At 38.7% G+C, this 27,524-nt stretch overlaps 1 protein-coding gene across 1 annotated transcript; it reads left to right on the top strand.

Moving 5' to 3' along the window:
- Window positions 1-886: 886 nt before the first annotated feature.
- On the top strand, window positions 887-5,446 carry LOC120470811 (uncharacterized). The gene is made up of 5 exons (XM_089130845.1): window positions 887-1,004; window positions 4,073-4,126; window positions 4,205-4,483; window positions 4,596-4,834; window positions 4,946-5,446. The coding sequence occupies exons 2-5, from the start codon at window positions 4,096-4,098 to the stop codon at window positions 5,381-5,383; spliced, it is 987 nt and encodes a 328-aa protein (XP_088986971.1). The 5' UTR covers window positions 887-1,004; window positions 4,073-4,095; the 3' UTR covers window positions 5,384-5,446.
- Window positions 5,447-27,524: the final 22,078 nt, after the last annotated feature.

The raw sequence follows: 27,524 nt of genomic DNA, 5'->3' as shown, positions 1-27,524 counted from the left end.
AAAACAATGAATAAGGGATTCTGCTGCTTAAATTTACTACGGTGAATGTGAAATTTTGCAAGGAATAACAATAAATTAATAATAAAATACTCATCAAATTTAGCTTTTTGTATATTAAAGAAGCCAAACAGTACATCCTTGAAGAGCAAGGAAAAACCCGGAAGCATATTGCGTTTAATAAAATTAGAAAATTCAACCCAAAATAACTTTGACTCACCAAAACAGCTCTTTTTAAAACAGGCCCCAAAAATGACATTTTCAAATGGTTATAATACATTAACTGTGGGGTATTTTGTGCTGAAACTTGACAAATACATTCTGGGGACACCCGAGACCAATATTACATCTTATAAAAAGGGGCATAATAGGTGCCCTTTAAAGTTAAGGCTGCAGTCTGTAGCTTTTTTGAGCAAATACATAAGAAGCCAGTGTTTAAATCTATCTCCTTGCCTTAGCTCGATTCAAAACGGTAAGGTTGTAATAATGTTTTTAATTCCAGTGGAATTAAAGGTTCTCTAAGCGATGTGGGGGCCAAAACATTTTTTGCCACGTACATCAAACGTTTCCTCACTATCGGCTAGCTGCCTGTCCTCTAAACACACTGTAAAAAAACACGATCTCTGTAGACACCACAGGCTCCACAAACGGCAACAAAAACAATCATGTCTCACCCGGACCACGAAACCTAACAAACAGTGTCCAGCCAATCACTGGCAAGAAGTATTTGAGGGTGGGTCTGGGGGGTTAGTGCGCGTGCAAGAGAAAGAAAGAGAAAGAGTGTGAAAGAGAGCAGCGAAGCATCAGAGGGAAGTTTGAAAAATGGCCGAAACACGACCAAAGAGACGTCGTTTTGAGGAACAAATTAAAAAGAAGAAGGAGTCGGATAAAGAACGTGCGAAGTTCCGAATTTACATCGGTAGCAAAGCTTTTGAAGGATGGCGAGAACTCCGGTGGCAGAAAGGCTTCCAGTCCGACATTCAGGTTCCTCTGTTTTTGCTGGACAGGTGGGTAACGTTAAATTGTTTATTTTCCCCTCTAAATTGACGCTTATGTTCGCCAAACCCACCCAAGGATATAATTAGCTAGAAATGCACGTTCACAATTATTTCAGGAAGGACGGAAGGGAGGGGGAGGAGATGAGATGCGGAGGAGGGAGGGTCTAGCTAGCCTCCGATTTGTTTGAAAATATTCCGAACGTCAACAACACCCAGGATCGCTCAGAGAACCTTTAAGTCGTACTGGTGGATTTCTGCTGGAAATTCGAGTATGCCTTTGCGTCATTTTTGAACACATAAAGAAGAATCTCAGCTAGTAAAAGCTATATTGCGTGTGAGGATGTTAGAGGTAGAGATTTATAGCGTTTTCTCTTGACAGCACTTGATATAATTAAACATATCGATTTGATGGCAGATCCAGGAAGGAACGTTCAAACGACAATCACCAGTAAAAACTGAAGATTCACCCGCTGTAAAATGCAAAAGACTTTGTTCGAAAAAAAGAAAAAAAGAGACTGCAACCTGACCCATACGAAAACAAGGATACATATCGGAAGGGCATTAAATGTAGTCATGCAATGCTGATGTTGAACATTAACAATTTGAGAACAAAGTAGCCTATAATTTGCACGGTTTTGCATGATATGATTGTAAATAGTAGTCTCAGGGTGTACTCACACTAGCCAGTTTGAACCATGCCCGAGTGCGTTTGACCACCAAAGCGCGGCTCGTTTGACTAGTGTGAGTGCTCCGAACCGTGCCCGGCCGCGGCTCGATTAGCCGGCCCTGGCCCGCTTGGAAGAAGTGGGTTCACCATGCCTTGAGATTAAAACCATGCCAATCTCAAGGCATGGTGAATGGTGTGTGATGATGTGGGGATATTTTAATTCCAAAGGCCAAGGAAACTTTATCAGGATGCTTATTATCCTGGATCCATGAAATAACTGGCTTTTAAAAATAAAAATCTGCCTGACTATGGGAATTTATTTATTCCTATTTAGATTTTTTATTCCTCTTTTTAGGCAACTTTAGCATGGGTGTCCAAACTTATTCACATCACTGTAAATATCCTGGCAATTTTTAGTTTTAGTTTTTTTTTTTTTTTAATTTTTAGTTTTAGTTATTAGAATATTTAGTAGAGGATTCTCAGAATCTTTAGGGATACGGGCCCTGGTCTTTTCATGTTGTCTTATGATTGTTGTTGACTATAATAAAATATTTTTGGTATTTTTGTATCCATGTCTCTGGCCCTTCCTCGATAAGAACGTTCCCGTGTCCTTTTGTGGAAATACTAAATTCATTAGTATCAATAGTTCCCTGTTCATCAGGGTGGCGTAGTTGTGCATATGTAGAGCTCGCTTCCCAAGAGCGGCCTCCCACTACATATGGAATGAATAACATTCAATACAAAATGAACATGTCTCGTATATAGAAATAATGTTTTAAGTGATAAAATGTTTGCTTTGTTGTGCATAAGAATCCCACCATGCATTTAGTCATATTACAAAATAATTTATTGAAGCATCCAGACACTTCACCATGTGAGCAAGCAGCAGGCTCCTGATTGGTTAACGTGGCGCGAATTGACGCCAAAGTTCAGATTTTTCAACTCGGGCGGCAGACGCGCGAATGCACAAATGGCACTTAACTAAATCATTCGCGCTTAATGCTCAATTCACGCTCTACGCCTCATTCGCGCCGCAGGAATTTTTTACACGCATAATGCGTCTTTGCAATAGGCTTGTTCGACTTCATGCAGCTCTGCGCAAACCGATCGGTGGCTGACTTGAAACAGTGCATGCCGGTTAGAAATTTTGTCCGACTTGATGCAGCGCTGACTCCACGTGACTGTGACGTATGCTATCGAAGTACCGCGAGAGCGATCCAAGAGCAGCCGCAGGATTCAGCCAGCGCAGATTCTCAAGAGCGGCTGCACAGGTTCTGATGACGACACAACTGATCCACGATTGGCCGGATTCACTGACAACACTGGTGACGTGTGTTTCAAGTTTATTGCCACGAATTCAGCTCAAGAAATTCTCATATGGACTTTTAAAACAGTTCATCTTATAAATCATATTTATGAAATATTGTTTTACTGTACTCACTTTATTGTTAAAAGCCAATAGGGGTTTTGTATGTTTATTTGGCATTATTTTTCAGCTGCATAATCTATTCAAATGAGCTTTTTTAATAACTCAAATTTTAATCTTTTTAAGTTAATAATTTTTTGTATGTAAAACATACAATCTTATGTGGTTCTAAATGTATGCTTATATAAAAATGATGCATAATACATCATGTTCCTCCATTTGTTCATATGGTTTCTTCATATTCTCTAGTTTATTTTGCTGTGTTTATACTTCACCTGCATGTGGTTAACAAACTGCTAACAACTTGCTGTATATTCAACTTATGAAATGTGTTTTTTTTTGTTTTTTTTGTTTTTTGTATACGAAAATGAATGATGTTTTGTCTCAAATGTTAAAAAGAGCTCAGCTGGAGGGTACTGTAAATCATGTTGCTAAACCTTCTTTAAAAAAGGGAATATATATATATTTTCTAAAGGTAACTTTTATCATTTTGCATTAGCAGAAACACCCATGTCAAACTGCTAATTTATATATATCCAATATGTTATCTTGTCCAAAACACCACTTAAACACACATCTCAAAAGTGTTTTAATACCTTGGTAAATACATAAAGTTACTCAAAATCACTAAATCACAAAAACAATGGAAATCACTACTAATTAATGTTGAGCCAAAACTGGTTGACTTAAAAGGGTCATTGCATTTGTTGCTAACTATTAGTAATAATGAATGCAACAGGTGTTGGCTATGGTCCCATGGTTCCTTGGGATATATAAATAACCTGCATTACCCTGTGTAACACACTACAAAATGGACAATGTAACCATTAATGTGTTAGACAGCAAAGGTAATGTTGTCATGCTAACAGTTTCCAAGGACATTGCTGAAAGGATGCAAAATGGTAAGTAAACTGCATAACTGTGAAATAATTACAAGTCACCAATGATTTGTGCAAGTGTTTTAATTATCATTTATTCCCCCAGATCAATTGTTCCTATCTTCAGTCATGGAGCAAGTATCAGCTTTTGAAACAAAAGGTACACATTTACTAAATGAACAAGAATATACTGGAATTATTTCTTGAGTGACACTGACCACATCTTCTCTCCAAACAGCTCTCCTCAGTGGCCCAGCTCCATGTTTTCCATGTCTCACTAGGTCACCGGTACCCCTAAACCTCAGTTTTGTGAAACCATCAACCAGCCAGTGCCCCACTAGGCCCCCTGTACCACCATCAACCAGCCAGTGCCCCACTAGGCCCCCTGTACTACTTACCTCCACTGTCAAGTACCCACCGCCTGCCACTCTGCAACCTGGTGCAATGTGTGGAAACCCTTCGGAATCCATTCAACCTTCATCCCCCTCCTTCCAGTCAGACAGGCATGAATCTCAAGGTATTGCATCAAATAATATAAGGAAGATTCATGTAAATGCTGTGATTAATTTACATTTTTCTTTGTTTTGTAGTGTTAATTTATTGATCTCCTTATCCCCTCCATTTTACAGAAATAACACATCAAATGACACTATTTCTACTGGACCTTACAAAAACCCATCAGCAACTTTATTTTAGGAACAAAATGGCTTTCTATAAAAAATTGCAAAACTCCTTCTCACAAAAGGGCTACAACTTATCCAGTGAGAAAATTAGGAAAAAACTAGCAAACATGTTAACCACTTATAAAAGGGTAAAAGACAGGCGCCGTGCAACTGGGGAGGGGAAGATCACCTGGGAGTACTATACAGTAAGTTGAAGACTGATTTACTTTGTTTCTGAAATAACATTTTCTAGTCTTGCATGAAACATTTGATTTTTTTTTTTTTTTTTTTTTACATTTGAAATTCACCCCCACCAGCTAATGGATGAGTTGTTTGGGTCATCGGGAATCGGTACCGCATTACCAGGCACCATTCACTCCACACCTCTGGGTTTGGAAGAGACCTCCTCCAAAAGTAGGCCCACATCATCTTCCCAAGACCAGCCAGCAGGTGCTAGTATAGATGAACAGCCAGGAACCTCTACCATACCAAATACAAACAGGCAAAGACGATCACAACAACCCTTACAATTTCTGGAGGCTTATGAAGAGCATGCCGAGAGAAGGACTGCTGTGCTTGAGTCCCTGGTAAGGCCAGATCTGGAGAGATGGCGGCGACTTAAGGAGAGGCGCAGAAGGTCCTTTGAAAAAAAGATGTTGACCAGCTTGGGAACAATTGTTGAGGAGCTAAAGAAAATGGGGGAAAGACAAGAGCAAATCATGCATTTATTACAGAACTCACATGAACGTCAATAATTTAAAGATTTTTTTTTTCTCTTGATTTGCAGCTTTCCCCAAAATGTTTCTTTCCCCCCCAAAGAACACAATTTCAAATGAGAAACTAATCATGTTCAATAAAATAAATGTCTTTATTTCAACACAAAATCTGTTTCTTTTAACATTTGTTGAATTTTGTACATTTAAAATTTTTTTTTGTATATTCAGTATACATACATCAGATCTGGCCACAAATCTGGTCTCTACGATGACATGCATTAGTGTTGTGGGGTTGCTGGTGGTGTGGTTCATCATCAACACCATCATCTACCACAGCAACTTGATCACTGGGCTCTAAACAAAGATTACCATACCAACTTTATTTGTTTAGCACTTTACCACAACCTAAGTTGACCAAAGTGCTGTACAGAAAACATAAACATACAATTAAAAACCCTACATTCATCATTAGTAACAAAAAATTCATGGAGTCGACATCTTGCTAGGTGTCAAAAGCCAAAGAGAAAAGATGGGTTTTAAGAAGTTTTTTAAAAACAGGTAAGGAAGAGGCCTGTTTAACATGCAAAGGCAGATCATTCCATAGTTTCGGGGCAGACACGGCAAAGGCACGGTCCCCTCTGAGCTTACGCTTAGTTTTAGGCACAGTCAGGAGCAGTTGATCATCTGACCTGAGAGCGCGGACGGGTTTATACAAAATGCAGCATGCTGAGACTGCTGAACTGATATTAGAAATGCTTCTCATTTGCAGGCAATGGAGCCTCCTAAACTTAGATTTTAGAATGCCAAATGCATGCTCAATGACCACACGCGCTGCATTGAGCTTTCTGTTAAAGTTTCTTTGCCTAGCAGACAAGTGGCCATTGTCTCTATAAGGCCTCATAAGTTGAGGCAACAAAGGGTAGGCAGAATCCCCAATTATGTGCATTCCCTGTGGAACAAGGGAATGAGGATCTTCTTCAAGAAGACGACAAACTTCTGTTAAACGAAATGCTCTGGCATCATGCCAACTACCAGGGTGACCCACACTGATGTGACAGAAACGTCGCTGACTGTCACAAAACCCAGTTAAATTTACAGAATGAAACTGTTTCCTATTCATGTATGCTAGGAGATTATCACAGTGGGGTCTCATTATAGGAATGTGACACCCATCCACTGCACATACTGTGTTGGGGAAACCTGCTGCGTCAAACCCTAACTTTGACATCTCCAGCCTTTGACCTCTGGGCCAGAAAATGTGGTGGGCCAAGTATTTGTTCACATTAAAACAAAACTCATGGAGATGCTTGGCAAGAGTGGATTTTGACATGTTGAATCTATCTGCCACCCCACGATATGACTCCTGATTTGCCAATGTCCAAAGGCAGGCAAGAACACTGTTTGTGAGTGGAAGTTTGGTCTGTTGTGAATTCATATAAACAGGACCAAGGGTAGTTATGACATCCTGCAAAGGTAGAAAAATAGGTTATCAAGACAACATGCTAACACACTGGTAATTGTTAATTTTATATTAACCAATACAAACCTCCACTTGTTCTTTGGTGAGCCTGAAATGACCTCTAAATTCTGAGGGACTGTAGAGAGGGACAACATCCTCCACAAAATTGTCTATTTTTGGAACCATTCTATATAAGAAGAGGAATTGCATTCAGTATATGCATGTAGCCTAATTGAACACACGTGTAGTCAAACTTCTATTATCAGTGTTTTATGTTGAATGGGGATTTTAATGAAATAATTGGTGTATAGATAAGTGTTGAAATTTGAGAAACACTCCATTATTTTTTGTCAGAATGAGTAATTTTCTATTCATACCATAATAATAATAATTATTATTATTAATAAAAGGCAAGCAACAGTAGCTATTGATTACAAAACCCACCCATTACATTAGTAATACATTGCAAAGACTACAGTGCAGAATTGTAAAGACTGTATCGATACAGTATTTATTCAACATTTGTCAGCTATTGGTATAGTAACTTGACAAGTAAATTGATCATGTGTCTATAAATTGTTTAAAAAGATACTCCTTACACATTTAACCTTTACTCACTTTCGTTGCTCATTGTGCTCAATTTCATGCAATAATAATGGAATTTCTATCGCTTCCAGTTCATCTGCGATAAAGAAAGCAAACACCACGTGATCTGCCATGACTGACGTAATTGCAGCAAACTACGGGAGCCACAACGTGCCCGGCTTTATATCTCCGTTTGCAGCTCCTCCCCGCCTGCACGCGGCTATTCTCGCCGATCGGTTGCATCCAGCCGCAGGCGATGTCGAACACACCTAATGACTTAACATTGAAATCATTCGCGCCTGACGCGCTATTCGTGTCTGGTGTGAATGCACCATAACACGTTTGCAGAGGGTACAAAATGTGGCTGCACGTCTATTAACAAGGACACGCAAACAGGATCATATTACACCTACTGTACACTAGCTTACATCCACTGGTTGCCAATTCGCTTTAGAATTGATTTTAAGATTTTACTCTTTGTTTTTAAATCATTAAATAATACTGCTCCAAAATACCTCTCAGATCTATTGCAGCCATATGTTCCATCCAGAGCACTTAGATCTGCTGGGTAGCTGCTTTTGGTTTCGCCCAAAGCAAGATTAAAGAGCAGAGGTGATCGTGCCTTTGCAGTGGTGGCCCCGAAACTTTGGAATAATTTACCTTTGTATATTAGGCAGGCACCGTCACTTGCAGTTTTTAAATCACATCTAAACTTATTTGTATAGTACTGCATATAACACAAACTACACGTTATGAGAGTTACTTGTTATCTTTTTCTTTGCTTTTGTTGTTTGTTATCTGTATGTACAGCACTTTGGTAAACACCTGTTGTTGTAAAAAGGTGCTCTATAAATAAACTTTGATTTGATTTGATCACTTATAAGCGCTTGTTAGATTTAATCAGCGCGATTTACTGCAAAGTCAGAACCAGAACAAAAGTGGATGCTTACTTGTCCATATGACATTTTCCATGACATTTGTTAAAATTATTATGTTGGTCATACTTCCAAAAATAACAATCTGTGATTCTGAATGCCAATATCCATCAAAACATCTCCTGCCAGACTCTCCTCATAACATTGGATTCATCCACGTCGCGCCGAGGTTCAAGAGATGGCGACAAAGAGGAAAAATGGTGGACTGCAGCTTTAAAATGAAATAAAAAATGTCTTTCTAAAATGTTATAAATAAATATAAATATGTTATAAATAAATATATATTAAATATTTTTAATAATTATTAAGAATATCTATATATCATTGTATAAAAAGGAGAGAAATGAGAGAACTGCGTGGGGCCAGTGGCGTTGTATTAATTAATTCATGAATTAAAATATGCTGAACATTGTCTGTGCTTCTCAGTGGAGGATGTAAAAAAAAAGTGGAGGGACCTCCATGATGCCTATGTTCGACATTGGAGGGAGGACCAGTCCAGGCGGGTAAGTGGGGCTGCTAACTCTCAGAAGAGGCCCTGGTGTTATGCCCAGATTATGTCCTTTCTCCTGCCATTTATCACACCACAGATGACAACCTCCAACCTCACTGAGACAGAGGGAGAGACCCAGGAGGGAGAGGTCTCACAAAAGAGAGAGGGAGAGAAACAGGAAAGAGAGTGAGTCACAGATACATATCACCTGTGTGTGAGCATGTGCCCACATGAAATAAAGGGCACACCAGACCTGTTAGGGGAGTGCAGGCATAGGCGGCAGGTTGTCTCTGCAAGCCCCTCAGTGTTTGAGTAGATGATTGTGAGTGCAATAGAATCTGCCAATCAACCACCAACAGGAGAAAGACACAGACCAGGCCTCCTTGGACAACCTAACCCCCGCCCTAAAAAGGATGTCCATCCAAAAAAACATGCTGCTACGAAGCTGAAAATGCACCAGCTTATATATGAAGCTGAATTTGAGTGTTGTTTGTTGTGAATGTTCTCCACACTGGCATTGATAATGTGTAACATGCTGCCATCTCATCTTTTCATTTTTATTAGTTTTTTGTTTTACAGAATCTGGTGGAGCTGAAAACACACACACACAGTAGTATCATTAGTATAATAAAGTTCACTTCGACTATTATTCAGTGCTGTGGTTTATTTTTGCAATAGAGAGAGCTAGAAGAGACTGCGACGCACACAAAGACTAATAGAAAGCGGCATGAGTGCTGGGTGGTGTGGCTGTAAGAGTGGCGTGAGTGCTGGATTGATCTGCAGATGGAAGCAGTCTCACCACCTAAGAAAGTAAAACATTTGTAAGACTCATTAGCAAACTTAAAAAGAAAAGCATGTAGCTTAGAGGATGATTTATCATTGTATTAATGTTAAAATTATCTGGGTTGTGTCTACTGCAGCCCTGGACAAAGGAAAGATCCCAGCCTTGCGGAACCCAGCCTTGATGGTTTGGGCTGTCACAGCAGTGGGGTAAACCGTTTTGAGGAGAGAAGAGAACTGCTTCTTCCCTACCACAAGATCCCCTCGAACCAGACCCAGCCTGGAAGCCATGATGGAGAAGGCCGTCTTCAGCGGGTTGAAGACCGCAATATCAAGGGGCTGAAGGACGTGTGTGGTGTGGGCAGGTAGGCAGAGAATTTCAACCTTATTTTCTCTACAGTACACAATGACATTTATTGATAGATGCGTCTCGTGTTGGTCCATGATTAACACTAGTGGTCTCTCCTTAGGTGCATAATGAATAAAATGGTGTAGTAGGCTTGCCGCGATAGACGGTGTTGACGGTGTTACCGGTTTTAAGCCCCATCACCGTTGACATCACTTTCCCACTGTGACACCGCAATGTCGTGACTTTTTCTTAAAGTATTCGTTTTTGCTAAAATATTTATTTGAATTAATTAAAAATAATGATTTTCAATTATTTAGTTCAGAAGAGAGCATACATTATAATTAAAAATGAACTGCGCAGTGCGTGCCAAGAGCCATATTTGCGTGTGTGCAACAAGCTGTGCATCCGAGAGGGTGTTCAGCACGATGGGGAACATAGTCACCCCCAAAAGATCTCATAAGCCAGAGATGGTCAACATGCTCGGTTTTCTGGCAAAGAACATGTAGACTCAGTCTAAATGTTCTTGACTGCAAGACTGTCTTTGTCATGAAGTCGGTCTTTGTCTCAACTGTCATGTTCTTTGACTCTAGACTGCAAGCGATGTTAATAAATGCCAATTTATAGTGTTTTACTTTTTTTTTTAGAGTGCTGTCATTTATGTAGGCTAAGGTCCTTTTTTAAGTTTTTATTTTATATTCGTCTCTTTTTATTTGGTTTTATCTTATTTGTGTAATTTATTTAGGCCTATTTTGTTTTCTTATTCGTTAATAAACGTTTTATGGTTCTTCTTTGTTTGGGCCCACAGTTTGCCGATTTTCACTTTTTTTCAGCCTATGCATGGGGTTATTTTTATTTGTTCGTTATGCTAATAAAAGTTCTGTCTATGTTTTATTCGTTTGTTATGCTAATAAAAGTTCTGTCTATAAATAAAAGTTTATTGTCAGCGAGTTGTTGTTTTTTTTGTCCATTCCAGCAATTGACGCTGAATTGCAAGTGATGCTTATTTCGAAAGTGAATGTATGTCATTTATGTAGGCTAAGGTCCTTTTTGAAGTTTTTATTTTATATTCGTCTCTTTTTAATGGGTTTTATCTTATTTAAACTTTGTGTAATTTATTAAGGCCTATTTTATTTTCTTATTCGTTAATAAACGTTTTATGGTTCTTATTTATATCCCACAGTTTGCCGATTTTCACTTTTTACGTTGTTGTCACACGTCGATTAACCGGTGGGAAATTTTCCTCACCGCGGCAACCTTATGGTGTAGCCATTTCAGGAATAGCTCCGAATCCATGTATCCCTTATCCTGGATCCCATAGAGAGCGTTGGGGGGCCCATCCAGCCTATATGCGTTACTCGGAAGGCAGCCGGGGTCAATTCACACAGCAGTGGACCGTGATGTGCTCCCTGGTCGTGTTCTGCTGCTGGTATACATGTTTCCTCCCGGTCTGGCACAGGACCTTTTCCCTGGACCGAGACTTGTCCCCAAATCCAGTCTCGTCGCAGTTGTAGATGAGCTGTGGCTTTTCATCCAAATGTGTCATGCGTCACATAGAGGGCCTCATATATTTTAAAAAAAATATATATATATGAGGAGGGGCTGAATTGGGATGAGGGTTGTTTGTAGTTTGTAGAGTGGTGTGGGGAATGCCGTATTTTTTTGCTGTGGCCCTCAAGCCCTGCTCTCACTTCCTCTACTGCCTGCACTAAGAGCGCTTTCGCATACTGCATTTTCTTTCCTGACATCTTTGGTTTAAAGTTATGTTAACTTTCCTTTGGAAATAATCATGTGTTAATATTTGTACTCTTTAACTTCAAATTATATATCATTACAACTGTGTAAATAAAAACAATTTATATCATTTGATGTATGAAGTCTTATTAAATATGTGTGAATATCCTATCATTGTTCATATCCAACTGTTAAATAACACAAGTTAGATTTTATGAAAAGTTGGCTATGAAATAACATCACAGTCGATTAAGTTAATGTTTAATTTGTTAAATAATGTTAAAATATTCAATTCATGTAACACGTTATGTTAACATTAACCTAATTAACCCTTTATGAATATAAACATCATCACTGCACGCAGGATGATGGGTAAACAGACGTGCTGCCTTTCTGCTGCCTCATAGTGGAGCCAAACAGTCATCGCCCACAATCGTTTAAAAATTAAGTTCCCATTTCTTAGTTAACAAAAAAGTCATAAATTTAACAATTTGTGATAACATAATATTCATTTCATAAAGACTGTAATACTGTGAAAAGTTAAATTGAATCGTAGTGTACATTTTCGCTGCTCTAGTTGTCTCCCCACCCACGCAACTGTATGAAGTGTAAGCTTGCCCACCGGCCATTTTTAAGCGTAGTGGGCGCACCATGCAAACTTACTGAAATATCACAGGAACAAATGGCTGGCGTGTCTCTATCTTTATGGGAGATGAAAGAGGGATAAATGACGATGACACAGATATATATAATGTGTATAACCCGGAAGTATTTATTCAGCGATTGGCGGTAAAAGCTCATCTGTACGGAACATCGTTGCTGTACGGAACATGGTTAGTCTACGTTACATGAGAAATAAAAAGCAATATGAATTTAGGCTCCTAAATTCAGGCTATTAAATATGAATGCAGTTTTGGATCAAATAAAAGTAAGTTACAGTCAAGTGAAATAAAACACGTTTTGTCTCCTGTATAGTATGGTAACAATACAATAAGATACCATTCAATAGCATTACTTAAAAATATAACATAATAACAAACTAATAACATTACAATAATATATTATATATATAATATAAAATAACATATAATGTGTTATCTAACATCAACACATTGAGTAAACAATATATTTTTACAAAAGTAATGTTTGTGAATTTTATTTAATACTAACATTTATTTGTTCTTGTTTGTTCAGTTAATTCATTGTGCATTAAATTATGTTTACTTATTGACAATAATCTACTGCACGCCAACATTAAAGCTATTTCTTATCCTCATTTGTCTTTGTCATTCAAAACATCTTAAACTGCACTTATGTAGATCAGAGAAATAGTTAGGGAAGTTATGGTTATCCATGCCAATTATATACAAGTGTATTTCAGATAATGAAACAGTTGGATTCACTTTACACTACATCACTGAATAATGCTTATACTGTATATTTACAGATGATTCACAACAGTATAGAGAAGGTCAAGGAGAAATGCGACAGCTCAGGGAAGGTCAAAGAGAAATGCAAAAGCTTAGAGAAGGTCAAGGAGAAATGCAACAGCCAAGGGAAGGTCAAGGAGAAATGCGACAGCTCAGGGAAGGTCAAGGAGAAATGCAACAGCTCAGGGAAGGTCAGTGTCGTTTAAAGCCCTTTGAAGCTGCACTGAAACTCTTATTTGGACCTTGAACCGTTTGGTTCCCACTGAAAATCCATTATATGGAGAAAAATCCTGGAATGTTTTCATCAAAAATCTAAATTTCTTTTCGACTAAAGAAAGAAAGACATGGACATCTTGGATGACATGGGGTTGAGTAAATTATCAGCAAAAGTTTTTTTTTTAAAGTGAACTTCTCCTTTAAGCTTACCGAGTCCCACTGGTCATACAAGTCATCAACAAAGTGGTATGTAGCTATAATGTTAGCTAGCTAACTGTTAGTTATAATTAAAGAATATTTTTGTGTAACGTGTATTTTTGTGTAAGTGTAATGTTTAACGTTAACCTAGGTTAGGCAGCATAAGTGATCACTGACAAAATCGAAAATGTTGCTAATTAGTTTTCTAGCTAATTACTGTTAAATCTTGACAAATTCTTAGCCTAGGCAACAGGTATTTAGCCATGTATGTAAACTCATCAGTGGCCTCAGAATCACTGACTTGCACTTTAATATATTTTTTCCATGAATGAGTATTCCCAATAGTTCATTCTCTTAATTTCATAGCTTTTTCTCTTGGTTGCGCTGCTTCCAGTTGTGTATTTTTATGTTAGAGCTTGTATCCAATTATATTTCAGCCATCATGCGTTGCCAGGGTCAAATAAATCTGCCTGGAGGCCTTCAGAATCTACAGTGCAGGCGCCTGTAGCTTAAAATGAATGGCAATATAACCGTTTCTTTAACCAATCAGATAATCAGTCAGATGTAATCAGCCAATCAGATTTCACTTTGACTGCAGCAGGGCCATCTAGCAGGCATATAATTACGTCTGTATTTTCTCGTTGTTTGATTGGATGCGCGTACAGAGCTCGTACTATTACTGGTAGTATCCGCATCGGTAGCGAACTGCGTAAACTAAAATATATTCAACCACAAGTTAATTTCTTTCCCTCCTCGACCCCCAAAAGCCCTATGCTTTTTTCCCCGTGGTGAATATGATACGTTACAGCAGTCATCAATGAGGGGCTGCTGGCTTATACTTTCGTTTTTTGTATTTGTTCATTATACTATTAAAATGTTTAACTGTTAAAGGCAACACACTTTCATCAGAAAAATAAATAACAAACATGACTATCAGCCTGCAGACATAGGATAGTCTTCATTTAAAAGAAGAGAATTTCAGCTTCATAAAGAGAAATCTTTCTCGTCTCTGTGACAAGTATTTAATGAGTTACAGTTCATTTTTTGGGTGCGTTTCAGAAAGATTTTTGTGGAGAAAGAGTGAGCTTTAAGCGCACCCTGTTTATTTGAGTTATTTTACAAAAACACAAGGTTTTAATGTTAATAAGAGTGTACACAAAAAAGAAGACCCTCTATAGTTTATAATCATGTATTGATTTTATTTATATGACCATTAATGATGGAGTATTTTAAGTCTATGTTGCAGCTATGTGAAAAAAAAAACAAAAAAACGATCAAAACGTCGGGACGTGTTTTTGGTCCCCAGGTTGTTAAAATAGTATTAGTATAAAAAAATCACTTGTTCGCTCATTTTGGCGTACCCTATGGATAAGTGGTGCCAGCGAGCTAATGCTGGACCAATATTGATCCTCGTCCAGCCTTTTATTTTGCCACTCTCCCTTTACCTGGTTCACAAACTCCCTCCCCTGGTCTGTGATTATTCTTTCAACCAGTCCATATGGATTAAATGCTTGTAAGACCCCAATAGCCACCTCAACTGCGGTCTTACACTTCAGGGATTTGGCAAAAACCCATTTGGTGAAGAGGTCAGTCGTTGTAAGGACATACATATTCCCCTGATGACTTGTTGGAAATGGTCCCATCAAGTCTATTCCTACGACATTCCAGGGTGTAGTGACCTTAATAGGGTGCAACACAGGAGCCACTGTTTTAATAGTATCATCAAGCTGACACTGTGGATAATGGACAATCTAAAATATAAAATATTTGGTTGTAACATCGCAAACAAAAGAAACACATTATTTTGTACTACTAGATCAGGAGTCTCAAACTCAACGTAGGATCTTAAGGACACAACTTAACACACATGGCCACAGCATAAGTATGTAGTAGATTAGAATATAAATATAATATGTTCTGGCCTCTAATGTACCCATGAGTTAATTATTTACACTTGATGGGCTGTTTGAAACCATCTTGTGGGCCAGGAGTTTGAGTCTTCAAATATCTTACCCACTTGTCCGTAAAGACGCCTTGCCAATAGTATGCGCTTGCAATCTTGTTAAATGTCCTTGTTCTCCCTTGATGCCCACCTGGTTGTCATGGCAGTCCCGAAGGAATCGTTTCTCCTTCTCATCCATGACAACCAGACGTTTTGGCCCGTTTGCAGTTTTAAAATAAATATGTCCATCTGTATTAGAGACATAAAAAGGTAATGTGAGTGAACGCAACACACAATATTTAAACCATGTTCTGTACTAAAGGAAAAAAAATATGTAAAATGAATTGTTTTATCATAAGGGAACATAGCGGATACAGTAAATTACAGAATACATAATCCATTAAAAGGCAATGATATTTTTTTTTCTACTTCCCCTGCACAATAACTTCTTAGAAGAATGCCTGACAATTCTCTTGCGGTCCCTGTCAGCGTTCTCTTGGTAAACTCCACGCTCAATGTACTGCCTCACCTCAGCATACAACGAAAACTGTAACATAACTTTAATTCAAAACAAAAGTAATGATATTTGTTAATTAAACTTATAGTGCAATCAATCAGTCCAATATATTAACTAGATTAATTATATATTTTTTCTGTAATTAATTGCGATTGATCACAATTAAAAACACTCAAGTTTGGATGCATTTTTGATTGGCAAGGCAAGGCAAGTTTATTCATATAGCACATTTCATACACAATGGTAATCAAAGTGCTTTACATAGAAGAAATAAAAATAATTAAAAGAAATCAGAATAATTAAAACAAAATAATACATTTTATAATTTAATTATTTCATTTCATCTCCAGAAATGAAATAATTGACAAAGACCCTCAGTGAGCGGAACCCTCTTCATGTGCCATGAGTTTCCAGAGGGAACGATTAGTGTGCGACACATCCCACTCCGGTTCCGGGTATGGCAGAAATATTGACCTGCCTGATAAGCGCTAATGCACTGCAGGTGCGAGAGAGAAAGGAGCGGTGGTTCACACGAGCTGTGTCCATAGACAGTAAAAGAAATGGACAGAGCGACCCCATTGATTTCAACGGAGAAGACTGAAGCCCAATTTTTGCACTTCCTGTCTGATGTCTGGGCGACTGCGCAGGCTCAAAATCGAGCGTGAATACAGTCTGACTGTTGTAAATCTTCTAGTAGCTCTGCCAAGCCAAAACGTTGTTGAAATATTTTGTCCCGTTGCTTTTATGGACTCTTTATCTATGGGCTTCTCCCATAGACAGTAAAAGGCTTCTCCCTCGACTTTATGCCTCCATGTTCCCCAGATTGCCTCATAGACAGTAAAAGATTGCCTGCGAGCTTCTCCTTCTGTCTATACGGTAATGTCTCTATTGTGCGACAGAAAGTTGCATAGTGATGACGCAACCGTTAGCCTATTTTTCACAAAAACGGCATCTACGGTAGGGTTGGGAATCGTGAGAAATTTTCCGGTTCCGATTCCGGTTCCGCCAAATGATTCCGGTTCCGGTTCCCATTCAATTAAAAATATTAGTAAGAGAAAAATCCACAATCCCTTTTGTGTTTATTTCTTATAGTACTTGAAAAATGAGTTTAACAGACTGGTAATGTAAACAAATTCAACATATTATTAATCAATCTTTGCAAAAAAATAAAAAGGAAATTAAAAAATTCTGCATTCTCTAGAATAATTTAGGACCTCTTATTGTATCTCCAACAGTGATACTCTCTCAGAAGGGGTAGAATATGCTTTAACACACATATGTGTGTAGAACAGATTATTTTTTAAAACGGTTTGAATTATTGATTCATAAAGACTTCAATTATTGCATTATTACTGGATAAATCGGCCCTAAATAGCAGTTAATAAACAAAACTGCAGTGCATGCGTCTTGCGGAAGAACATAGTTGCCGGAGCTACTTCTCTCTGTTTATGTCCATGACGAGTCACGCAGGCAATGGGCTACTCCGCAGCGGCTGTGATCCGCCATCCAGTCTAAACAATTTGGAGTATTAACGCTTATTACGGGCTTTACGTAGTGATTCAATATAAGACAAAAACACGGTTTGAAAAAAAGCATTCATGATGCACTCGCTCATTGTATACATTTTGTAAATTCTGAACACAAAAAAGTTACGAACTGCGTTTTGATACCGTCAATGTTTAGCCTACTCAAACTATAATCTCACTACTTCTGTAACGTTAATCATTTGAATATGTGTAACATAAATATTGATACTGTGTGATTATAAAGCAGTTTCATGTCAACAACTGCTTTCTCTCTCTCAGCGCAAACAGATTTGAATGTACGTGATCGGCGCGCGCGTGTGTGTGTGTGTACTATAAATGCAGCACGTGTGAGAGCAAGCAAATCGCAACTTCAGTGGTGAAGTTTTTGTCATTTAGGAATAAGACGGCGTAGGTGTTTGAATCGAAATCTTTTAAAGATTAGTCATGCAGCTCTACTCACTCTCTCTCTGTCTGCGCCTTGAGGTGAGACGCTAAAGGATAATCTACTCCCAGGACTTCGCCCTCATATCGCACCAGAACAGTTTTAGGAACTGAAACTTAGGAATTTTGCACGGTTCCGGTATTTTTTCAAAAACACTAGTTCTCGGTTCCCCACCATATGACGTAAGATACGCCATGACCAGGGCCGTATTAAGAGCTCACTGGGCCCCGGGGCTATGAGTTACTGCAGGGCCCCCCCACCACGTTAGGTCACCAACTACATGAGCTAAATGTTATTATACGTCATTTTATCCATCTATGATATACTTCACAGTTAAGTTATGTTACTTTTAACACAATTTTTTTTATCATATCAAAATGTATTGCGACTAAAATTTCATAATTATTGTGACCAATTTCAATATCACCAAAAAATAATAGTAGCTTAAGAAAATAATCTCAAGCTTACTGATGACAAGAGTCACAAATTAAAATAGAACAAAGGCACAATAAATTGACTTTAAGCACTGAATAATATTATATTATATAAAGTAATCAAATATACAATAGCCTACATGGTTTTCACTATAAATTCAACATTCATTCTTGTTAATTTTGCAAAAGTAATTCAGTCAAATACAGTAACGTTAAATTACTTTCTTTCTGATGTTTGATTAACATTATTGACACACATGGCGACAGCATTAGCAGCGTCTGTCACTTTCAGCGTCTGTCACTGTGCAAAACCGTCTCAAGTTCACCATGGTCTCAAAACCAGCATTTACAAAATGAATTCTCTCCCGCTGCTCACTGTGCCTGAGCAGTTTGAAATAAATGGTATCCAAACCACAATGTTTAAAAACGCGTTTAAATGATAAACTTACATCGATGCGCAGCAAAATTTAAATATTTCTACCGGATATGCAACCCGGTATTATCGCCAGTCCTTTAGGCGAATATAGAGTTTAATCAAACACAAAAAGCAAAATTATACATCCATCAAGTTAATATTCAAACTTACCGAAAGTTTGTGGGGTCGATGATGACACTGTGTTTTAAGAATAGACTAGAATGAAGTGAAGAGTAAAGGCGATTTATTGATTGATGTATTCTAAGGCGCAGCCTGCAGCAATCATCTATAGGCCTACTTGCAGCAGCAGGTCGATCGTTCACAAGTTAAATATAGAATAAATGTATTTGTCATATCAAATTAAAACCTGACGTTTCAATTTTGCCCTGCTGCCCACGGGGGTTTGATTGACAGGTGGCCTGGCCAATCATAACGCCGAATAAGCAACTTTGTCCGACAACAAAGCTGTCAGTAACGTCGGTGGATATGAACTTGAAAACGGTATTGTTTAAATTACTTAAATGACAATATTTGAAAGTTGAGACATTGTTTCATATCATCAGTAAGCTGCTCTGAACTCTCTCTCGTAATCACTCGGTGTAACGTTAGTCTTTGCCCCGCGATGTATTTTTCACTGCGTGAGCGCATGAGAACATGATATGCGTGACTCGTGAGACCCGCCTGGCTCGTGGCCCGTCACATACTAACAAAGGCGGGTCTTTGCGAACGTCTCTATTTATGATAATGATTCCATGATAATGCATGGAATAAGGCAAAGTGCAACTAAATAACAGGGATAATTTGTGGGGGACGTTATTGCGTGGTAAGGCTTTGGTAATCAGATGGCTTGCAGTATCTGCTCCACAGCCAATCACGGGCCCCCTCCTTGCTTGGGCCCCGGGGCTTAAGCCCCGCCTAGCCCTATGGTTAATGCGGCCGTGGCCATGACGTAAGATACAAAGTGATGTAGTGTTTTATACATTTTCGTGTTTCTTTAGAAATAAATAATGGACAAATTAAGTCTTTGGACAATTCAGATGCAAAGTTATTAGCTGTCAAAATGACGCCAAAATGAATGGGAGTCAATGGGATGCTAACAGCATGTGAAGTTCTGCTACAATGGTGGCTCCCCGCGAGGCTTCAACTTCTGGCTGATGGATTACCCCCTTGACTGTGTCCCAAAGTGAAGGGTGCATCCTCCGAAGGCCATATTTGAAGGACACTTGGCCGTATTTGAAGGCTGATTAGCCGTATTTGAAGGCAGATTGCATCACAGCGGCGCGACAAAGGACGTCCCAATTCAAAGGCTGCACCCTCCGAAGGTCGCATTTGAAGGCCGTTTGAGTCATCGAGGTGGGGTGAAGGCTGTCCCAATTCAGTTATGCATCCTCTGATGGACGTATACGAAGGCCGGTTGCATCATTGCAGCGCGACGAAGGCTACCCTGATTCAAAAGCGACACCAAATGCACCCTTTTTTTCCTCGTGAAAGAGAGGGTACATAAATGGATCCTAAGCAACCTATCCTACCCCATAAGTCATTGCGCTGGTGATGACAGCATTTTTATTGTAAAAAAAAAAAAAGGGCGGCCGAGAGTTTGGTGGTGGACGGCAAATTCACATTTAAACGTGAAAGTATTGTTTTAATCAAATGGCAGAGAAACCAGAGTTAAAAGCCACAAGTTGTTTTTTTTCCCATTTACTCATTCGTCACCATTGTGTGGCTTCATTTGTCTTGTGGAAAAGCGAAAATGAAAAAATACATTTCTGTACATTATTATTGATCATTTATTATTTTATGCAATTTTAAATGTGTAAATAAAATAAAATTCACGGCTCTGGACATTGTTTATTTTTGTAATGGTATCTGAGTGTTTGCAAGGTTGATACATTTAAACTATAGGATTACCTACTTTAGTCTAGTTTAATGTACTAACAATGCGTAGTGTTGCTGTCCTGTAAGGAGAAAAAGTACTTCACATTTACATGAATACTTAATGAAGTAGGCTGTGAAGTTCCTACATTATATAAAAAACATATATAAAAATATAGCCTATATTAAAAAAAATTATTAATTTCTTACAATATTGCTCTAAGCTTGTGCATGTGACAGTGATTCAAGGCAAGCACACAATGTCAGGCGGCATCTCACGTCAAGTTCGTAAAGAGCTTCAGTCCATTTTACAATCTGATTTTGGCCGTCTCTCAGTTTCTCAGATGGGTAAAACCAAAGATATTACCTCAGAACTTCAAGTAAATTAACTAGAAATCCGCGCTCATTCATGTGCATCTATTGCATGGACGGAGAGAAAGCACTGAAATCATCAGACATCCATTAGTCCATGCGAGGGAAACAGCTGGAAACACGGCGCTGGTTGTTCTCTCCATACTCAACACGACGGAATCCAATGGCGTGCACGGGCGAAGGTATAATACATGTATTGAATTGTATGAAATAATCCCGGAAAAAGCACAAACACAGCTGAGGGTGACGCTATAGCAGACAAACGACTAGCAGTGAAAGCGGCAGTAAGAATCCACCTGTCACTCAAGTGGCCACGCCCTTAATTATGCAGAATTTTAAGGCTTAAATATAATTTAAACAGATGAGTTGTAAAAAAAAATTCACCCTCCTCACAGTTGTCATGAACGGAAAAATGAGCTCTATAGACCAAAGCCACTTTTTGCTCCAGGCTGTAGCCTAAACATGTTTTTTTCTGCTGTAAAGTTGGGCATTTTAAAGGGTTAGTTCACCCAAAAATGAAGTATGTCAGTATTTACTCACCCTCATGTTGTTTCAACCCCGTAAGACCTTCGTTCATCTTCAGAACACAAATTAGGATATTTAAGATATTAAGATCACTCCTGTAGCCTATTAGTCCATAGCCCAGATAGCAAACTGACATTGAATCAACGTGGAAATATGACATTGAAACAACGTTGATCTGACATAGTTTTGCTCATCGAATTAACGTTGAACCAACGTCAGACGCGTCATTCTTTCAAAACTAACGGAAAATCAACTTGAAATCAACGCGTTGTTTCAACGTTATGAAAGCAAACCAATTTTCGATTTTCATTTAGCTTTGAAGAATGCCGCGTCCGACGTTGGTTCAACGTTAATTCGATGAGCAAAATCAACGTTGTTTCAATGTCATGAGAGACGTCGTTTCCACGTTGATTCAATGTCAGTTTGCTGTCTGGGAGGCTTCTTGAGGGAATGACTTGCTGTCCTCGAAAAGTCATTTAAAGGACATCGTTAAAATAGTCCAAGTGACTACAGGGGCTCAATCTTAAGTTTATCAAACGACGAGAAAACTTTTTGTGCACAAAAACAACAAAAATAAAGATTGGTAATAAATATCGTCGGGCAGCGACGATATTGTTGTGGGGGCCCATCTCATTTAAAGATGGGCCCCGACAAAAATAAAATTCTTGCTACGCCCCTGCTTCCATGTCCTCCAGTAAAATATATTTAAAAAATGACAATAGCCAATTCTGTCTCCATAGCTGTTTACTCACTTTGATCAAATGAATAATCAGGAAGGCAGCTAGCCTACTCTAGCGCAGTCTGAGAATGACTACTTATTTACTGGGGCCAAAAACCAGTGTGACAGTGTGGCTTGGAGGTAAGACAACAACCTTCTTGTAATATTTGCTGTAGTAAATTTTATAAGAAATTTCACTCGCCCTATAAAGCCCACAACAATTTAAAAAAAAATACTTATGTGAATGAGGTTTAAATTTTATGTGTTTTTGAAGTGCTGTCATGCAAGCTATTTCTACAAATTTGAACTGTTTTTAACAGGTTTTAACTGCATTTTTTGAGTATCCCGAAATATGTTTTCTAAAGTATTTTCCTTATGTGTCATATCTTGCAGTGTTAAAGGAGAACTCCGGTGCAAAATGAACCTTTGGTCAAATAAAACATCGGTACCTAGTCAACTGTTCTCTGAGATTTGTTTTCATGATAATCGAATGTAAAGAGTTTTATCTCTAAAAACTGTTTAGCGTATAGTGCTAGTACTGGGGGCATTTACTAAGTAAAAATAAATCGCTAGTTTATACCACTAACAAGGCTCAAAATAGCCCCACACTCACACAGTAACATAATGAGGGTCCATACATGCAAAACGAAGCATTGAGAACTTTGTAAGTGTACAGACCGTTTAATAAGAAGATACTTTATAAAGACAGTTCACTTCGTGTATACAGGCGGCGCCATCTTTGGAAAACAGTCACGACAAGTCAAACCACGAACGTCGTGCTGAGTGAGCTGAACTGTATTAAGTTCAGCAAACTTCTGAACTGAATGAACGGCGTTCCGGGATCGACTTATCAAGAGTATTTTCTAAGATCCCAGACAGCAAACTGACATTGAATCAACTTGGAAACGACGTCTCTCATGACATTGAAACAACGTTGATTTTGCTCATCGAATTAACGTTGAACCAACGTCAGACGCGGCATTCTTCAAAGCTAAATGAAAATCGAAAATTGGTTTGCTTTCATAACGTTGAAACAACGCGTTGATTTCAAGTTGATTTTCCGTTAGTTTTGAAAGAAGTTTTGAAAGACTGACGTTGGTTCAACGTTAATTCGATGAGCAAAACAATGTTAGATCAACGTTGTTTCGATGTCATATTTCCACGTTGATTCAATGTCAGTTTGCTATCTGGGATGGCTCCTATCTGTATACACGAAGTGAACTGTCTTTATAAAGTATCTTCTTATTAAACGGTCTTGTACACTTACAAAGTTCTCAATGCTTCGTTTTGCATCCAGGGACCCCATTATGTAGCAGTAGTAGAATCGGGTCACGTCAGATTAAAATGGCAACTGAAGAGGAGTGCATATTGTGGATTTTACTTAGGCAGCAACAAAGAAAGCGCAGAGATAGGCGGTGGTATGTTCGCCCTTTAAATCATAAAAGAGATCAGGATGGGGAGTTTGTGTCTCTGGTGCTTCCCATGCGAAGCCTGGACGAGGAGAGACATTTCCAGTATTTTAGGATGTTGGCGCCAAAATTCGATCAACTGCTCTCACAAGTCGTCCGCTTTCTCCCGGACACTCACCAAAATCACCGCAACCCGATTGGAGCTTCGCAAAGGCTTGCAGTGACTTTGCGGTACCTTACGACAGGCATCAGCCTGCAGGCACTCTCTGCAAGCTACAAAATGGGCACCAGCACTGTTTCGGGCATTGTAGATGAGATGTGTTGTGCCATCTGGGATGCCCTTCAGGGGGAGTTCATGGCCTTTCCTTCGCGCAGTCAGTGGCAGGACATAGCGGAGGACTTTTGGAGACAGTGGCAGTTTCCCCTATGTGTCGGAGCGATTGACGGGAAGCATGTTCGTATCAGAGCACCACCACGATCAGGCAGCGACTTCTACAATTACAAAGGGTTTTTTTCTATTATCCTTATGGCAGCTGCTGATGCGAACTATAGATTTATTTACATCGATGTTGGCGCATTCGGGCGTGAGAGCGATGGAGGTGTCTTGGGCCGCAGTGCGTTTGGATCCAAACTGGCAGAGGGAAAGCTCAATCTACCTGCTGATGGTGTCTTACCGGGCACCACAACGCCCAGTCCTTTTTTTTTCCTGGGGGATGAGGCATTTCCCTTACAGGAGAACCTGATGCGACCCTATCCAGGTGGGAATAAAAATAATTGATAGCAGACCTGCTCAATAAAATAGCCCAGAAGCAATGAAAAAGAGAACGTGCACTCACTGAAAAAAATAACATGCTTTATCTAATCAATAAAATTGTGGCAACATATTACAAGCAATATTATTAATTCAATTGTACAAATTAGAATTAATTAGAATGTTAATTTGATTAACTATTACTAAATTCTAATTTGTTCTATTTAATAAATAACATTGCTTGTAATCTGTTGCCACAATTTTATTGATTAGATAAAGCATATTCATTTTTACAGTGTTACATTGTTACATTGCGGATGAACGCGTATAAGTTCGCATAATTTTTCCTCCTCGCCCGCCATTGTATTCAAACCGTCTTTTTCTGTTAACATAATATATTTGAATTAATGTACAATTCTTGCAATGTCGCCCCCACCAATAACGCATAGTATTGCGTGCATCAGTGCGTCGCGTATCAAAAACTAGGACGACACATTAGGCTACGCATCGACGCATAATGGCGGCCAAAGCGTAGCGATGCATAGCCTCGCGGACGCGTACCGATGCGTTGACTATGTAACGGTGCGCAGTCGCGCGTGGTAATATGTTTTAAAGGAAAAGTACATTAACACACAGTGGGCGGAAATATTAATAGGATTAAAAAAACGAAAGAAAAAAAACTACATGGTAAAATTACGTCGGTTATAGGCTCTGAATTTTGGTTTCGATTATTTTTCGATTAATCATCCAGCCCTAACTGTAAGCATTAGACTTAATTATTTTTATTTTGTTCTAATTACAATTTATCTGATGACACTTTATTGTAACTGTAGGCCTAGATGCAGTAACTGATGCAGTACATTTGCTGTTCTATTTGCAGTGCTTTGAGCACAACATGCACACTGTGAATAGAATATTGTTTCTGTATTCTCAATAAAAGGCAAAATATACATTTTTTGTTGATTTATTTGAAACTTCATATCATGTAAAAATCGTGCGGAATTTTGAAGTATCGAAAATAATCGAATCGTTGGTTTAAGAAATCGGTATCGTATCGAATCATCATGAAAGCCCCGATTTACACCCCTAAATGCAGAACAATACCACCAGGTACAAGTGTTGGCTTATAACCACAGATGTATAAATAGAACAAACACATTTGGTACTTGCAGATGAAAAGTTATTGACTATATTTTTTCTTTTTGCAAAAATATATACACAAAACTGCAATAAAACAATTCACGTGACAACAATGTGTGTGTTGAGGTATGAGGTACTTTGAATTAAATTATGTAGTCATGTTCCAAAAGGTGCCCTTGAACATAAGGGGTACTGATACATGTGCAGCGAGTTGGGCCCGGAGCTAGTTGCCACTTCTCTCCTGTGCAGATTCTGCTGTTGGTGGTTGTGGTGGGCCATCATCAGCTGGCTCTGGTTCCAGGACATCACCATGGGTACGGCATACATTATGTAAAAATGCACAGGCAGTGACCACCTGTGTGCAGAAGCCAACTGTTACTTCTAAGGCTTTGAAGAGTGTTTCCCTCCAGCATGCCTTCATCATACCAAAGGCTCGTTCAATAATTGAACGCGCACGTGAATGGCTTTGATTGAAGCGTTCCTCGATCCTTCCTTGAAGTGGCAGTTTGTAGGGTGTGATGATGGTTATGGGGGACTGTATGCAGGGATATCCCCCATCACCAAGAAGGAAAAAGGCAGGTGGGGGGTACTCAGCATTGACATAAAGTGGTCTGTTTATTATAACACGGGTATCATGTACAGAGCCAGGAAAACCACAAAGATGTTAAGGAATCGTCCCTGAGAGTCACAGATGGCTTGCATTTGGATGGAATAGAATTGTTTGTAATTAAAATAGTCCTCTTTGTTTACGATTTGGAGGCTTGATCCGAATATGGCATCCATCTATTGCGTCCAAATCGCTGGCCAACTTCTTCAAGCTGGTCATGACGTGGATAGCAAATCACTTTACCTGCAATGTCCATTATTTTCTGAGCAATTCTGTGGATTTTGGCACAGAGAACGCCCGTGCAGTGACTCTGTAAGACAGTCCATGGCCAATCCAGTACACAAATATTAGGACTTCCAAATAAGATCCCCAGTCGTGGTCTTGGTGCCTGTGTAGAATATCCATCAAGTTATTCATTGATTTTCTTGAAAGGCGGTAGTCGGGTCGAAGGTCTCTCTCAACATCGAAATATGCCAGAAGAACTGGCATGGTATGATTCAGCCTGCCATGCCTGATCAGTCTACCAAACTTAAAAAGGCACAATATATATATATATATATATATATATATTAAATGACAGGAATACAGATCACCATGAAAAATTATTTATTCATTTTAGAATTTGAAGAGTTCATATGCAAAAGCCTCTAAGTGCCATTTGAAATTTTCTTCTAGAATGATCATTTTTATCAACCCGTATATTAAAGTTCAGTAATTTCACTTAAATGACAATTAATAGGCAATCTTCATTGCCATTTACAGTTTTTTTCAATTGCTGAGAAGCGTTTGCCAATTCTTAAAATATTTTTTCTAAACTCTTAACACAGCAACACACCTACATCACACAATTAGCCAAATAGTTCATTTTCTGACCGAAACCACAGTTTGTTAAATAAATACAAACTGTACATTTCAAAACGCTAAAAATCTTTTTCTATATAAACTAACTCTATCAAAACACTGTAAACCTGCTTCAAAATTGAATCATTCGGTCAAAACACTAGCACTCATTTTCTATCCAACATGAACACATAGTCAATCATAGTGCAATGACTGTCAAAATACTAACAGTTGGTGGCATTACAAAAACTGCATTACTTGTCATGTTTCAGTTCTATCTGTATAGAACATACAGTATGAAATCCATTTTCCATGACTTCATGGTTCATTAGATAGATATTATGTGTACAACATAATATCTAAATATGAAGGAGTCATCAATACTTGTACAACTGAATAAAAAACAGTAAGTGACAGAATTACTGCAGTGAAGGCTTTATTAGCAATAGACCATTTCACAAGATGTAAACAACACTGGTCCAGAAGCACTTCCTGTT

This window comes from Pimephales promelas, chromosome 5 (genome assembly GCF_988280905.1).
Source record: "Pimephales promelas chromosome 5, fPimPro1.hap1.1, whole genome shotgun sequence".
NCBI lineage: Eukaryota > Metazoa > Chordata > Actinopteri > Cypriniformes > Leuciscidae > Pimephales > Pimephales promelas.
This window is presented reverse-complemented; position numbering and strand designations above follow the sequence as displayed.